Here is a 16,547-nt window from a genome sequence, read left to right as displayed (position 1 = left end):
GAAACAACTCGAGTAGTTGTCTTTGGCCCTTATGACCTCGCACACACTCACTCTCATACACACACACACACACACACACACACTAGACACACAGATACAAACAGAGCATACAAAAGCCAAATTTGTTTGTCGTTTTTACAATTCCCCCATCGAATCCAAAACCAAACCACACACAAGGCAGGCCAAAAAATGCTTCTTTCTGTGCCTTAAAACCTACACAGAACGCTTTCAGCTTCGTGGCACTGCAGCAGGACAAGCAGAATCAAGCCAACAACGATACTCCTGTATAAAGTGAACCCATTCTTGCGCCATTCTTATTTGCCATAGATTTAGCTAGCATATACTCTTAGACCCTCCCCTGAAAAGTAGCTAGAAAAGCCAAAGCTACTTCACACCACAGCAAAACGAATCAAACGAATATTTGTGAGAGGTTTCCGTACTACTTTTCTATGCTTATACGTACCTATCCCTACCTTCTCTTTAGCTACTGTATATAAGCTGATTAAAAATGTTTAAAATTCATTTTACTTTGATTATTTGTTTGTTTCATATGTACCCCAAAACGCTGTACAAAGTTTCAATGTTTTTTGCATGCAGTCTAGAGATCCCTCCCCCATCCGAAGACCTATTTCCCTTTGTATAAACTGAAAAATTGTTGCACGCCATGAATTTTCCTTGATTTCCATTTGCCGCAAGTTACTTTTCTTTGTGTGTTTGTGTTAAGTGTATTCGTTGTTTGACCAAATTGTGACCAACAAAAAAAACAAGCTCCTTTCTTCCAGCTAATTTCCGTCTCCCTCTCTCTGTCTGTCTCTCTATGAATTTTTTTTAGTTGAACAAAATCAAAATTTTTTTATAAAAACACACACAAAACTTATGAGTTGCTAGTGTTTGAGTTTTTAGATTTTTTTAGTGATTTAGAACTACATACTAGTATTAGTAACATAACTCTAACTAATAAGTGCCTCACTGACAATTTGTACTAATACGAAAATACCTCTCAATCTCTTTTTGCTACCTCTTTCCCCCACCCGTACCATGTGTATCGCAATCGAATTGAATCGAATTGTGAATATATTAAATAGGACTTCACATTGGATTTTTACTTTCGTCAATTTTGGACCGATCCTCGTTTAGCGTATAGAAAACGACCTGGTGTAGAGACACTGTCGGTTGGATCAGAGTTCATAAAGAATATTTGGGTACCTGACACCTTTTTTGTAAATGAAAAACAATCATATTTTCACATTGCAACAACCAGTAATGAATTCATACGTGTGCATCATTCTGGATCGATAACAAGAAGTATTAGGTAAAAATCAATCAATCAATTCAATCAAACAATCTACTGCAACTCCCAAAAACTCTAAGCGCTAAGCTCTAAGCTCTGAAACTGAAAAGCAAAGCATTTTACCATTTTTTAATTGTCTTCTGTATATGTGTATGTGTATTTACAACTATTTTTACAAAGCCCCCATCCAAAAAAAAAACAAAATTTACGTTATAAAATACAGCAAATACTTCAAATACTCGTACTATATCCCCCCCTCGGTTTTGTTTTACAATTATCATTTACACATGTGTGTTTTTGGCCCCCTTTTTGCAACTAACCTTTTTTTTCTGTGTGTGTATAAATCGATGTTGTAATTTACTAAATCAAATACCGAAAATGACAAATTTCTACAGAACGAAAAACGAGTTTTCCACCAAGCGAGAATATTGTAATTCAACAATTCAAGTGAGTTCAATTGGCAAGTGAAAGTGAAAGAAAGTTTGGCAAAGATACGTATTTATTTGAATGCTAGGGAAGTAGCATTTGTACATTTCATGAGAGTCATCATCGGTTAGAGGTGTGCAACTATCAATTTGAACTGAAAGTCTACTCTGGCTACAAGCATTAAGTGTTCACACCCGAAATTTCTATTTAAGTTCCATCAGTCATGTCACACTCTATCGTCATTTCCAACTGTGCGGCCCATGAAGTATACAAAAGCATGCCGCACTAGTACCACCATCACAAAAACTACAAGAAAGTAAAGTCCAAAAATCAAACATCAAAAGCAGCAACAATCGTCGAACATTTAACCATCCGGAGATAGCATCTGAAAAAATACGAAGGGTACCCGTACCGTAAATAAAAAGAAAAAGAGGGGTGTATCTGACACCACCAAAAGGTTTGACTGGCCGCAGTAGCTAGTTGATAGCTAGCTAGGCTACTGGGCGCACTATTTTCTACTACCTTTAAACAAGAATCTGTCCAAAATCGCCAACAAAACCAGAGCAGCCCACAGCCCACAGCCCACAGCCCACAGTCCACAGACCATAGCCCAAGCAAAAGGCAAACTGAAATAAGTATGAGTAGAGTATCATTTTCCGTAGCCGTAAGCAACAACAAACAACAACAACAACCAAAACCGCCCCCCGAACTAAAGTAAGCCAAAAAGCCAACAACCAAAAGTTCATGATAATAATTATACCCTGCGTAAGAGCCAATCGCCAATCACTATCTACAACTAAACTGCCACTGCCACTAAAAGTATCTCTCACTTACCAAAAAACAGCAGCAGCATAAAATATATATTTAACTAATAACAATAACAAATAGCTCATATCCAATTGAACTCGCTCTGTATGTAATGACTCTACCCCCAGACCTTACCCCCGTAAATGTTGTGTGTATATACATAGATAGAATGTAATTTCTTTGTACCCTCTGCTCGTTTGTTTGTTGATGTTCACCCTTGAAACCGTCTGCATAAGCCCTACTAATCGAGTACTCTCTCTCTCCTGCAAAATGGAACCAAAATTGCCAAATCTTTTCTACAGATTGACTATCACCGCATCGTGTCCGATGAACCTGCAATATTTCCCAATGGACCGGCAGCTGTGCCACATTGAAATAGAAAGCTGTAAGTACTTTTGATTCAAATTACATTCCCATCTAGCAATAGACAAGTACGAAATGAACAAAAATAATATCAATCAAGCATAAAGCCAATTGAAATGGAAACAAAAGCTTTAATTTGAATATTTATTGTGAAACTTGTCAATGAATCATGTGAACAAAAATATATAAAAAACTCATTCAGAATGTGAAGCCAAAATGCAGCGAGAGGTCGAGGCTAGAGGGCCAGAGCGAGTAGGCTAGTGTTGCTTAACACTCTAGGACGCAATGCCAGTGTTGTCAAGTGCACCTTTTAAGCATCATCCCCACTGAGCTCTGGCCGCCCACTCCAAAAATCTCTCTCTCTCCCTCTCTCACGCAAAGGCCGTGCGCTGTTTGTTCAGTGTGGGCAGAAAATTGAAACCAAGCATAAGTATGTATGTGAAGGATACCAAATCTATATCCTAGTAGATTTTAAGTGCCTCAAAACACCCACACAAACACACAGAAAATCTTCAGGAAAAAGCAATTAAGCTGCCGCTGCCGCTGCCGCTGCCTTTGATGACAATTTGGGGAGGAGCACATAGCAAATATATATTTTGTCTCGCAGAAAATCCAAATCGAAATCAAATTCGAATACAATTTACGTGCAATTAATTGTCTTTAGGCGGAGCTCAGGTCGAATTAAGTTGCTTTGTTTGTGTTGCTTTGCGTTTAGTCAGCTGAGGTTTTAGTTTTACTTTCAAAAATTCCGATTTTCAGTTTTCGTTGTGCATCATTTTGTTCAACCAAAATTGTCCCGCCCCACCCCCACAACCGCAACACATTCAGTTCTGCTCATTCAAAAATTCAGAGTCCCACCTCAGACATTAATTTACAGCTATTGTTCTTATGTTTGTTTCTTGAACCCACCCCCCCAAAAAAAAATAACAAAACCAAAATCAATATGTTGCACAGTCGCCATGTGAGATGTGTACCCAAGTTTCATCTGCATCTACCCGAATGATTTAAACCCCAACCAGCAATCAATCAGTATCAGTATCTATAATGCATCATGATCATAGAACTTCATAGAACCAGTGACCATTCATGGAGAAGATTGGTTGGTTTTCGGTCGCCTTCTCTCACTTACAGCAACCGCAGAAGGCGCAGAAGGCTCTCCAGCGCAAAGGCGATTATCTGATGACTCCAAATGTGACTCTCTGTCACTTCCCCCATAATCTTGCCTATATCCTCTCTTATGCCCCCTGTTAACTTAGCCTAAGAACGAGTCCGACGTAGCTATAAGTCCAACTACCCATACACAGCACGCTTTTTGCTTAAGATCTACATTATTTATTGTATATTTATTGCCATATCATAAATAATCGGGCATAAAGAAGTCACACTCAAGCACACAGACTATCGTAGCCCTAAGAATGTATAACCATATATAACATTGAGTGTCTTGTGCAACAGTCCCCAACCCAACCAACCCGCTAACTAACAAGAATACAACACAAAAAATTCAAACAAACCAGAACAAATACAAACAAACAAACAGTAACAACAATTAATTAACTACTGCCCCCCATTTTTGCAACAATTACTACTACTACTACAACAACAACAACTACAACAACGATCTTCGATCTGAAACATGAAGTCGGTTACACGATGCGAGATATCCGATATTTCTGGAGAGATGGACTGAGTAGTGTTGGCATGAGCAGTGAGGTCGAATTACCGCAGTTCCGTGTCTTGGGACACAGGCAGAGGGCGACCGAAATAAACCTAACCACAGGTACCCCCATACATTACAAACAAATCATTAAAAACTAAATAAAAAAAACCACAAAAAAAAAGAATCTGTGAATAAAAAAAAATAATCACATTAACATTTCCTTTGTTTTTGACAAGCATTTTTCAATGAACTTTTTGTAATCATTTTGCGTTTTCGTAATGGATTTCCGTATTCGTATTCGTATTTTGAGTTTCTGTTTTTTCGAAAAAAAAGGGTTCTTAGCGCATATCCAAAACACGCACCTCTTAACCAATCAACCAATCAACCAACCAACCAACCGATTTTTTGTGTTTCCTCTGCCTTCCTCTACTTCTACTTCTACTTGTTCTTCCTTCACCCATATACAAAAATATATACATATTTATCAGTATATCTTTATCGAGTGCTAACTGTAACGTGTGTGCCACTAACCAAAAAGAAACCCTCCTTCAAACCTAACCCCAACTAAAACCCATCTAAATACTTAACCCATACATATATATACATACATTATATATATATATATATCTACATATATATCGTGTCCTCTACTAACCTCTGTTGTGATTTATACTTTCGTTTTGCCTTCTGTTCTGTTCTGTTCCAAATCAATTAACAGATCAGTCTTGGAAGCAGTTAGAGACGTAGCGAGGCGTTAGCTAGGCCAAAAAGGATTTATGGTTTTCAGTTACTATTTCTGTTTCAGTTTCAGTTATTTTCGAGTCGCAAGAGAGTCGAGTTTCGTTTGCTTGGGTAGGCTAAAACTACAGCTACAACGCTAATAAAAATCTAAGAAATCTAATTAAGAAATGCGAAAACAATGTAAAATGCCTTTAACTAAACAGAAGACACAAGAGCACCCATTTCTGCCACCAGATAAAATAACAACAAATACCTATAACTAGCTATACGTCTAAGTACCTTAGCTTTAAGCAATCCAATCCAATACTACTGCCAATAAGAACAAACAGTAGCTGTAAGTCAATCCAGAGAGTGTGCCTACTAAATGCTCATCCAACTTTTATTCTAGTAAACCGCTTTTGCCAAAAATAAAACGAACCCGATGCAAAACTTATTGCCTTTTTTAGTCCTAGTGCAATTGTAATATATGAACAACATTTATATTATATTATATTCTTAGAACTTCTTCTCGAGATAAATCAAAAAATATATTTTTGAACAACACTTCAAGCAGCAAGTTCTGAATGAGACTATTAATTAAAGCAAAACAACAACCAAAACTTGATACCAAATGTTCAACCAAAAATAAGAAGAAAAACTGAAAGAACTGAAAACTGATGAAAAACCAGCAGAAAAAAATACTATTGACTTTTCTTTAGAACAATTTTTATATGATCGAATAGAATCTATTAATAGTCTCACGAAATGTATTTTTTGTTTTGTGCATATTTTTCGTCAACAACAACAACAACAACAACAACTACGACAACCTCACCATCGAACTGTGCCTCAACAACAACAACAACAACAACAATAACAACAACAACTGTAAAATAAACTCGCCCAAACCAAAATACCCTACAAAACACACACCAAAAACCTGTACAAAAAACAACTTTCCAACACGAAAACCAACCAACAACGAAACAACAACAACAACAACCCAACTTACTATATACACAATATATAGTCGGCTACACGATGCGTGACATACGATATAAATGGAACGAGGGCCCCAACTCGGTCGGTGTCTCGAGTGAGGTATCGCTGCCCCAATTTAAGGTCTTGGGCCATCGTCAAAGAGCCATGGAAATCAGTCTTACCACAGGTACCTGTAGACGGTTACCGATTTATCTTTCAAAACTTTACTTTTACCTACATATACATATATATATATATATACCCAAATATATATCTATATGATGATATATATAAATATACAATCTATAAATATATCTCGTTTTGATTTTGCGTTTTCGATTCAATTCAATTCAATACTCTTGAGGCTCTTCAGTTCGATTTGTTGGCTTAACTCGTTTTGGTTTTTTCCTTTCTCGATTCAAACTAATTTCGAAGCAGCATTTTGTATAAAGTACTCCAAAATTCAATCATTCAAATCAATCCAAAAACAGGGCAGGTCCTTGCCGCAAAAAACTTGGGCTTTAACGAAAGGATGGAACCGACATGCTGGTTGAAGCACACATCCCAAAGAGTGTGCTTCAGTCAGGAGAGAGCAAAGAAAATGCATGTTAAGCATCTTAAGATTTTTACATTAATTTCTATTTCCATAAAAATATAGCTAGCGTTTGTTTCATCAACTAATCTACTCCATAGCATACTCGTACTCGTACAAATAAAGTTAACAAATAACTAAACTATCAACAAACAACAAATAACAAGTGCATTTAACATTAGCCCACTTCATAGTCTAGCCACAGCCTGATCTGATGATAGACTGAGACGCGTCTTAGTGCTTTTTCCACTCGTACTCGAATCTCGTATATCCACAGGATAACATACTCGTACTCGTACTTTTTAAAGTTTAAACGCAAATTCAACGCATGTTACAACCAGCTAGCAACAATTTTTTACCGATTCAGTTCGTTCATCAAATTGATTTCCTTTTACCGCTTACTTTTTTCTTTTTAAATAAATCTCAGTTAAGTTCGCTTTGATTTCAACGCTCATTAGTTCATACTTTACAGCGATTCAATCACGATTTGAGACCACAGGAATCAATGCAAAATTGGCACTGCCAAAATGAAAAATTTATTTAAAATTAAACCGAATCAAAAACAGAATTCAAACTGAAAATGAACGTACAATTAATCTGCCCCCTAGTCACCTTTGTATCATAAAACCGAATAAGCAAAGAGTACAAATATCTTAAAAATATCCAAAAGTATGACAAAAGTATTCGATATACTACTAGCGAAGCTTAACTGAATATGGCTTTTACTTAGTAAATCATGCTTTTGATTTATGCCTGACATTAAACATTTTTTAAGCTGCCACAAACACACACACACTCTCATGCTCTCACACACTTCCACTCACACATTAATTTTATTAACTAGTCACGGAATTAGTTCTTACTACAATTTTAAAAAATAATAATAAAAAATATAACTACAACAGCCATCTACAAAAGTATTTTAAATAAAAACGCTATCGAAACTCATTAGCATAACCGAACAACAATTACAATAACAAACTACAACAATCGACACCAACAACCACATTCTGTATTGTAAATCAAAAACAACAAAAAGCATTAATATGAAAATCCAAAAAAAAAATTATTACCATGCTAAAAATTTTACGCAAAAAGCATTCAAACGATAGAAATACAAAATTAGCGAACAGTCGCAAGCCAGAACCGAAAAATATATAAAGTTCCAAAAACCATATCTCAAATATCTAAAAAAAATATATATATATATTTATCGAAAATATACAAAAAACGCCCTCCCAAGCATGCTCTCATCTTATAAAGTTTTTTTTTTACCAAATCTTAACAAAATAATAAATACAATAATCAAAAGACAACGATCAAGCAACAAGTTGCAGGCAATTCGAGTGCGAAATGCTCCTAACTTAGGCCTTAGACTAGATCTAGATGCCTCCTACTCATTACTATTCTTTTAGTTTTATTTATTCTTTAACTTATCAGGACTCGCAGTATGTTTTTTGTTTTTCTAATGCAAGTCACTAAACATTAAACTCTCTCTCTCTCTTTTATTAACAAAGATTTAAAGCAACTTCGGTCGAGTCGAAGTTTCGATATCCTTGCAGAATTCTTTATATTCATTTCATTTCTGCGTCTGTAAATCAATTTTCTTAACACTTATATAACACTCTATAACTCGATTTGTATCTTATAAATAATCTGCAAGGATAATATTAACTTTTGAATGCCTAGAATATATTTTCAAGTTTAGTTCTTGACCTTAGCTTTGACTTGACTTTGACTTTTGCCATTTCGTTTATAACCCATATTTAAGTGTTAACATACATATATATATCTGATCTGTATATTGAAGTATCTTGCCTGCCTGATAAATGAAGCGATGTGTGTCGCCTAGAACGAAATCTAACCGTATTTCCAGGAAGGATTGCCAGTCAATCATTATTTCTCATGAAAATGCGCTCATACTTAATTAATTATCTCTTCATTTGACTTTTGTCTGGGTTTGAGTTTTCTTTTTGATTTGATGTTTGAAATATGAGTTTGTTGAACAATATTTTGTGTTTTTCTTTGGTGAGGAATACTTACTAACATTGTTTGTTCGTTGATATTTGCAAAACGAAATGGACTTCAATGAAATACATACTAATAATATCTTGTTTATATCTTTCTCGATCTCTCTCTTTCTGTCTCTCCCAATTTCCGCACAAAAAACAAACTAAAAACTGAAAACAATGAAAACAAAAAACTAAAAAAATAAACTAAAAATTAACTTATCAAAATAATGGAAAACAAAATATCAAATATGAATTATGGTTTATAATGCGATGAATAATTGAATGAATGATTGAAAAATTGAATAAATAATTGAACAATGATTGGCGCGGGCAGGAAACTATTCGCGTTTAGCCTGCGAAATTCAGTTCGTGCGCTCGATGGGCTACTACCTTATACAAATCTACATACCCTCTGGACTGATCGTTATTATATCATGGGTATCATTTTGGCTCAATCGCAATGCAACGCCGGCGCGTGTGGCGCTCGGTGTGACAACCGTGTTGACAATGACCACTTTGATGTCGTCAACAAATGCAGCGCTGCCAAAGATTTCGTACGTCAAATCGATTGACGTCTATCTGGGAACATGCTTCGTTATGGTCTTTGCCAGTCTACTGGGTAATCAAATAGCAACTACCAAAACAATCCAAAAAACCAAATACCAAATACCAAATACCAAAAACCAAGCCAAAAACTAACTCCAAGCAACCCATTCAGTAAAAACAACCAACTAGAAAAACTCTATTTCCCCATAACTCTCTCTCTCTCTATAACTCTCTCTATCTCTCACCCACACAGCCACACCACACCACAGAGAGTTGCATACATACATATGTATCTACCATGTAGTATGTATGTATGTCTATGTATGTATGTACTCTTTGTGGTTTTTCCTTTTGATTATTTCACATTTACGTTTCCGTATGATTTTGTATATGGGCCGAGGACATCTACATAGTAAATGTCTTGTGTCCGCTTTGAGTTTTCTTTTTAAATCACACTTTTGCCAGCTTTCCTTGCCACGCTTAGCGTTGTGCAGCCAAGATACAAGATACAACATACAGATACATCCAACACACACACACACACAAATTTCCTCTGCAAAACGAGCTGCGTCTGAAGAAAATTCTCCTTAAATTTGACATACATTAAATACGTACATTTCTATCAAATATCAATCCCATTTGGTCGTACCGAAACGCAGCGTGGTTTTGCCTCTCCACGGTAGTTTATTTTCTAACTTTTACATTTTTTACAACAAAAAAATACATAATATTTCACATTATTATGGAGCCAACAGACTGACGCGAGAGTCTCTATCCATAAGGATGCTGAAATGCACTGCACCGAAAAGGCACTGTATAAGGGTCTGGCACCTGTCCAAAAGTTTGATATAATTATACATTCATTCGAAACGATATTTCCATTCAAAATTCTGTGTGTTTTTTGCCAAGTAAATATCTCAAGCTTCGGTGCTGACCCCATCAAAAAAAAGCTAACTTTTAACTTTTTCTCTAACTATCTAACAACTTAAAAAATACAATTCTCAAGCAACAACTTACACCCACAACTACAACAACAACTACTCCAACAAACAGCAACAACAACAGCAAGAAAGAAAGAAAGAATGAAAAGAATGAAAAGAACAGAAAAGAAAAGAACAGAAAAGAAAAGAAAAGCAAAGAAAAAGCAAGAAACAAATCTCTTTTTTCGTATTTGTATGTTATTGTTAATTTTCTCTTTACAAAGAAAAACTATCATCTAAAGAAAATGTATGCAAATTCATAGATACGCGCCTCAGTACCAAGAATGAAGGCACGAAAATTTCCCAACAGCAGTTCCCCCAACACCTCTGCCCAGAGTCTCCATCCCTCAAGCCACCCACTCTCCAAAACCAAAGAGAAAAGAGACGAAACGAAACGAAAAGAAAAGAAATATCCAAAAATGTTTTGCACATTGCACATAGAATCGAAGCATGCTTCAGCTCTCAAAATACCCAAAAAAAAAGTTAAATCCAAAATCAAACCTCAAACCTCAAACCCAACTCATTCAGCCATATTAGCCTCTCAATATTAAATACCATATATATGCCATATATAGCATAGCGCCGACTCAGGTTGAGCTGTGGTGTTCAAAAATCTCACACATACACTCACAAGTGAGCGAACACACTCCCAACCTGAAATGGTACCCAGATATCAATATACGCCCAGCTTCCGCCATAACGCAAAATGCCAAAATGCTAAATCGCAAACCGAAATAAGAATGTACAAAACATCAAAAACAACGCACCAACCAAAAAAAAACCATCTAGAGCCCAGCCCGGGTACGATTGCTCGATTACATATTATACTCGTATAAATCACCTAAAATTACCATCAATAAAATTTAACCATAATAAGGGAGCGCATCAAAAAAGAAACGTAACGAAACGATACGAAACGAAACGAAAACCAGCATGCCCTGCGCCACACCTGGCTTGACTCGCGATTGAATTGAATCAAAAACAATATACGAAAAATAGAAAAATACAGACACAGTACACTGTAAATATGGTTCAACAAGTCGGCGATCAACAGCCAGCAGACGCAGCCCTGGACTAGACATCAGTCATCAGACATCAGCCACTCAAAAACCCCAAAGTGTCCGAAATGAAACATATCTGACGATTTGGAGCCCTCAAGTTTGGGTCACTTAAATGGGTGGCCCAGACATGATGGCTGCCAGATCTAATACAGAGTTTTCGGTAGTGCCAATGCCTTTTGCGGTTAGGTAAGATATGATTTTTGTAGTCTGCTTTCTGTTTTGTTTTATTGCCTTTTGCAGCAATTGGTGTGCCGCGACTCGCTGGGGTAAGTAAATTCGTTACTAGTTATTCGTTCCTCGTTACTTCCTGCCCATCCATATGCATTTACGTATGTGTACGTATTGATCAAACCACATTCATCAACGAGTATGCGATGCTTTGGGACTTAATCTCGTATGTTATCCTCCTAACCCTCGTACTTACCCAATCCCCCCACAAAACCCGCTCAATCAATTCGATATTGAAATACGAATCAGAAACAGAATCAACGCATGCAGAAAGCAAAACATTTTCAAGGATAACAACGACAACAATAACGGCAGGAACAACAACAGCAGCAAGAAGCATCGGAGGCAGAAAAACAAAACGCTGGAAATTTTTGTGTCCTTTATAACGGGCGACTCTGTTCAATGAATTTGCATTTGAGGCACGCACATGAACATTTTCCTTGAATGATGGTCGCAACTGCAGAAATAAATGTGTACATAAATCGTTTGGCTTACAAATGACTTTTTCCACTCATTTCACAAAAACAAAGACAGCAAACAACACTCTCACTCACTCACTCACTCACTCAGTCATTCAGTCAGTCAGTCACCCACTCGCTCACTCGCTCACTCACCCACTCGCTCACTCTCAGACACTCAGGCACTCACACTCGCAGACACACACAAAAAACACTACACAGACACTCTTCACTTGCTCTGTCTATATCTCCTTCTCTCTCTCTATCTATAGAAATTTATAGCTAACTCTCTCACAGACACCCAATCACACTCACACAACCAATCACACACCACCCAAGACTTGCTTTATTCGAATTTTCCTTTGCCTGGCTAAAAAGAAAAAGAGAAAGAAAATTTACTTAAATTTCTTGATTTCACTTAACAACAAAACAAAACCAGAAACGAACACTGAACAACAAAGTCTATATTCGTTCGAAAAAATGGCTCTAAGTATTACTTAGCTATAGATTCATTCCTACTACTACTACAGCTATAACCCCGGCCTATAACCTAACCGAAAACCTCTGAACTATATCTCTGCCACTCACCGTTTTAGACGTTGTGCCATACTGAACTGAAATTTGAATGCCAAATTCCTTATTAAAATTGAAATTTCTTTTGCTTTTCTATTTGTCTTTCCTTTTATCCATCCGATTAATATGCCAAAAAAAACTCTGTACTACCCCGCACCAAATTATCAATCAATCAAATATGTTATATACAATATATACTCGTACTTCTGCTACAACTACAACCAATCAACCAACAACCAATCAACAAAATATCATCCGAAACATCATATGGAAACTCAAACTCGAACTCGACTTGCCTCAAAATTCTTCAACTGCATCCGCATCAATATCAAAAATCAAAATCAATATCGAATCAAAATCAAAATCAAAATCAAAATCTCCCCCCACCCACCTGTACGCCAACCGTTCATCTATCGAAAAACTATCAACAAATTCCAAATGCCTTACCAATTCGATTACCAATTATCAAACAAAAATCAAACTCAAATCAAACAAAATCAAATCGTTATCGTTATCGTATATCGCAATCAATAGAATACGCCACCGTCGGCTACATGGCAAAACGAATTCAAATGCGAAAACAAAGATTTATGGCGATCCAAAAGATAGCCGAGCAGAAAAAGCAACAGCTCGACGGGGCCCAGCAGCAGGCCAATCCAAATCCGAACGCATCCATGGGGATGGGTGGAGGAGGTGGCGGTGGCGTTAACGCCGGTGGAGGCGGCGTCGGTGGTGGCGTTGGTGTCGGCGTTGGCGTTAACGTCGGCATGGGCATGGGTCCTGAGCATGGGCATGGGCATGGTCACCATGCCCACAGCCATGGTCATCCGCATGCGCCCAAACAAACAGTGAGTAACCGCCCAATCGGCTTTTCCAATATCCAACAAAACGTTGGTACGCGCGGTTGCTCGATAGTGGGACCCTTGTTCCAGGAGGTGAGATTCAAGGTCCACGACCCGAAGGCCCACTCCAAGGGCGGGACCCTGGAGAACACGGTGAACGGTGGTCGAGGCGGCCCCCAATCCCACGGACCCGGACCAACGCCCGGCGGCGGTGGACCCGGTGGCGGCGGCGGCGGTGGTGGTGGTGGAGGTGGCGGACCGCCAGATGGCGGTGGCGATCCCGAAGCAGCGGTCCCAGCCCACTTATTGCATCCCGGCAAAGTAAAAAAGGTAAAGGTAAAGATCGTACATGATGCGGCGATATATAACTAAGTTCTAACTCCCATTTGAGTGTATATTAATCCACTTTACTTGTCTCCCTAATCCACCTACAACTACTTGGATTCCTTGCCATTTGTACTCCCCAATCCTGCAGGACATCAACAAACTGCTGGGCATCACGCCCTCGGATATTGACAAGTATTCGCGCATTGTGTTCCCTGTGTGCTTTGTCTGCTTCAACCTGATGTACTGGATCATCTACCTGCATGTGAGCGACGTGGTCGCCGATGATCTGGTGCTGCTCGGCGAGGAGTAAAGAGTGCGTCGAGGGTGCTCCAGGATCACCAGGAACAGGAGTGAACAGCGCACGAGAGAGTCAAACTGTGCAAGGCGCTGAAAAACCACACAAAAACGAAGAAGGAAAACCACAAAAAAACAAAAACCAAACCAAAAATAAAGAAGCGGAAACAAAACTAATTTTAACTAGCGATACGAAGGAATACAAGACAACAAGTTATTGTTTAATACTAATGGACACACACACATATTTAAAGGTGGACAGCAAAGCATATTGTTAAATAGATTTACACAAAGCGGAAAAAACAACAAAGCATTAGAATTAACACGGAAAAAAATGAATATAAATGAAAAATGAATGAAGAATAATCAAAAGCAACAGATTAGCAAAATGTAGTGAAAATTATATAAACGAAAGGTTTAAGCGAACATGTTGAAAAAGGGATTTAAAAACCATTAAAACCACAAATATAAACGATCAAAAATCATACGCAATATAGACATTAAAGAAAAGTGAAGAGAGGAAAGTGAAAGTGAAATCGAATGAGAAAGAGATTACTAAGGAGATTAGAAACTACAAAATAGCGCAGTCGATAAAGTTGATTTCAAAGTTGACCACAAAGTTAAACAACACACAGTACATATAGTAGAAGAATTAACCAAAACGAATGAATTATATAGACCATACTCTAGGATGAATGATTTCCATTATCTTTGCGGAGTTTTGTGCTTAAGTTTAAGTACCGAAACACCCTTTGCTTCCCACTTCAAAAGCAAAACACCCAGAGAGTCTTCCTCTAATTTAAGTGCGTTTTTTCCCTCAACCCGCCCACCTCCAACTTCAGCAGCACGCTCTCCGAATCGAACCAATAGGTAGAGATCAGAACCAGAAACTTAACCCAAAATTTGGTACATCGATTCTAGTTTGATTGCCCATTCAGTTGGTTTGATTGATTTGTTTATTCAGAACTGACTTAGCGCTTCCAAGTGAAATGGCCAAATTTATTAGAAAATCAAAACGTAAGGCGATGAACAAATTTCGACAATTGAGAAACAATTTAGCAAATCTTTTTGATTAAGTTAACTTTAAATACACAGAGAAACACACACACACACACACACACACACACACATAAAATAACCATTCGACTAGAGTCGAATTGGTGGGGAGGAGAAAGAGAGTTTTAATCATTTTGCACACCAGAATAATAAATGGGGAAAACCCAAGAAATACTACGAATTACTTTGGAGCGCACCTTTTATAAAGAAGCAAGCTGGCAAGCTGGCAAGCTGGCAAGCTGTCAAGCATCGTGGATAAGTCATACAAATAGTTAGTGCAATTGAAATAGCTAAATAATACATAATAGGAACGATAATGTTTCATTTTAGTTACACCAAACAAATTTTTGATAACAACTTTAAACTTTAACGAACAAAGAACAAATTATTCAAATTGCACTCACTCAAACAATCCACTCACTCACTGACTCACTCACTTACCAATATGATGGATGCTCCACACAAGAATCAAACTCAAGAACTTTTCGAAGACAATTTTGCGGCACCATTTAAGAAATCAATCTAAGGTCTACATAAGTGAGAAAACCCAATAAGAGAAAAATACAAGTAAATTTAAAGGAAATACAAAATACAGAAAAATATAACATAGAGAGCATAGAGCATAGAAATATGTGTACACAAGTAATGAATGAATGAAAACTGCCTAAGAACATAGTATTTAAGTCTAACAAATAGTTGCCTAAACAATAGGAGAAGGGGATTGAGAATTGATTTCCAATTTGTATATAAGAAGGAGGAGGAGGCTAAATACTCGATACATACTCATCAACAGCAGAAAGCAAACGCAAAAGCAAAAGCAAATGCAAAGTAGGAGCAAAACTTCGCAATTGAATTAAAACTTAGTTAATGTAATTAAATCTAGTTAAGCGATTAACTCGGATACGTTCAAGCAGTCAATAAAGCGATTAACATACAAATGATACTTACGAGTGCACCGTCTTAAGTTAGCCTAATGAACAAATAAAGACAGAGACACAAACACAGACACACGGACACACAAACACACTGACAACACACATACATACATAAATATATATGTATGAAATTTTCGCTCAAGTTCCTCGATGAATCACATGAAACATAAGAACAACAAACCAAAAGCAAAGGTTAAGTTAATTAACACATAAATTAAAGGCAAGTGAGTTTAACTTTAAAACAAAAATAAGCAAAAATAAAAAAAGTGAAGAATATACAAGAAATTCAAATTAACTTTAGCACAAGTGAAGGTCGGGAGAGATATATAATTAGACGTAAGCGAAAACCATACCAAAATATCATCAATGAATTTTAATTTAGTGTTTATGATTAG

General features: G+C 37.2%; 1 protein-coding gene across 13 annotated transcripts in view; it reads left to right on the top strand.

Annotated features, from left to right (window-relative positions):
• Positions 1-16,225, top strand: part of LOC117586882 (gamma-aminobutyric acid receptor subunit beta) — a 29,116-nt gene extending 12,891 nt beyond the window's left edge. For 2 of the 13 annotated variants that reach the window (XM_034277203.1, XM_034277200.1), the window contains exons 4-9: positions 1,086-1,312; positions 2,827-2,909; positions 4,530-4,667; positions 9,187-9,471; positions 13,233-13,870; positions 14,016-16,225. In XM_034277203.1, the coding sequence (XP_034133094.1) occupies positions 1,086-1,312; positions 2,827-2,909; positions 4,530-4,667; positions 9,187-9,471; positions 13,233-13,870; positions 14,016-14,177 (1,533 nt within the window). In that variant the 3' untranslated portion in view covers positions 14,178-16,225. Of the gene's footprint in view, positions 1-1,085; positions 1,313-2,826; positions 2,910-4,529; positions 4,668-6,297; positions 6,436-9,186; positions 9,472-13,232; positions 13,877-14,015 lie in introns of all 13 variants that reach the window. The other 11 variants (XM_034277198.1, XM_034277196.1, XM_034277195.1 and 8 more) reach the window with 8 other exon arrangements.
• Positions 16,226-16,547: the final 322 nt, after the last annotated feature.

This window comes from Drosophila guanche, unplaced genomic scaffold (assembly GCF_900245975.1).
Source record: "Drosophila guanche unplaced genomic scaffold, DGUA_6, whole genome shotgun sequence".
NCBI lineage: Eukaryota > Metazoa > Arthropoda > Insecta > Diptera > Drosophilidae > Drosophila > Drosophila guanche.
Note: the sequence above shows the minus strand (reverse complement) of the source record. Positions and strands in the feature narration are given on the sequence as shown.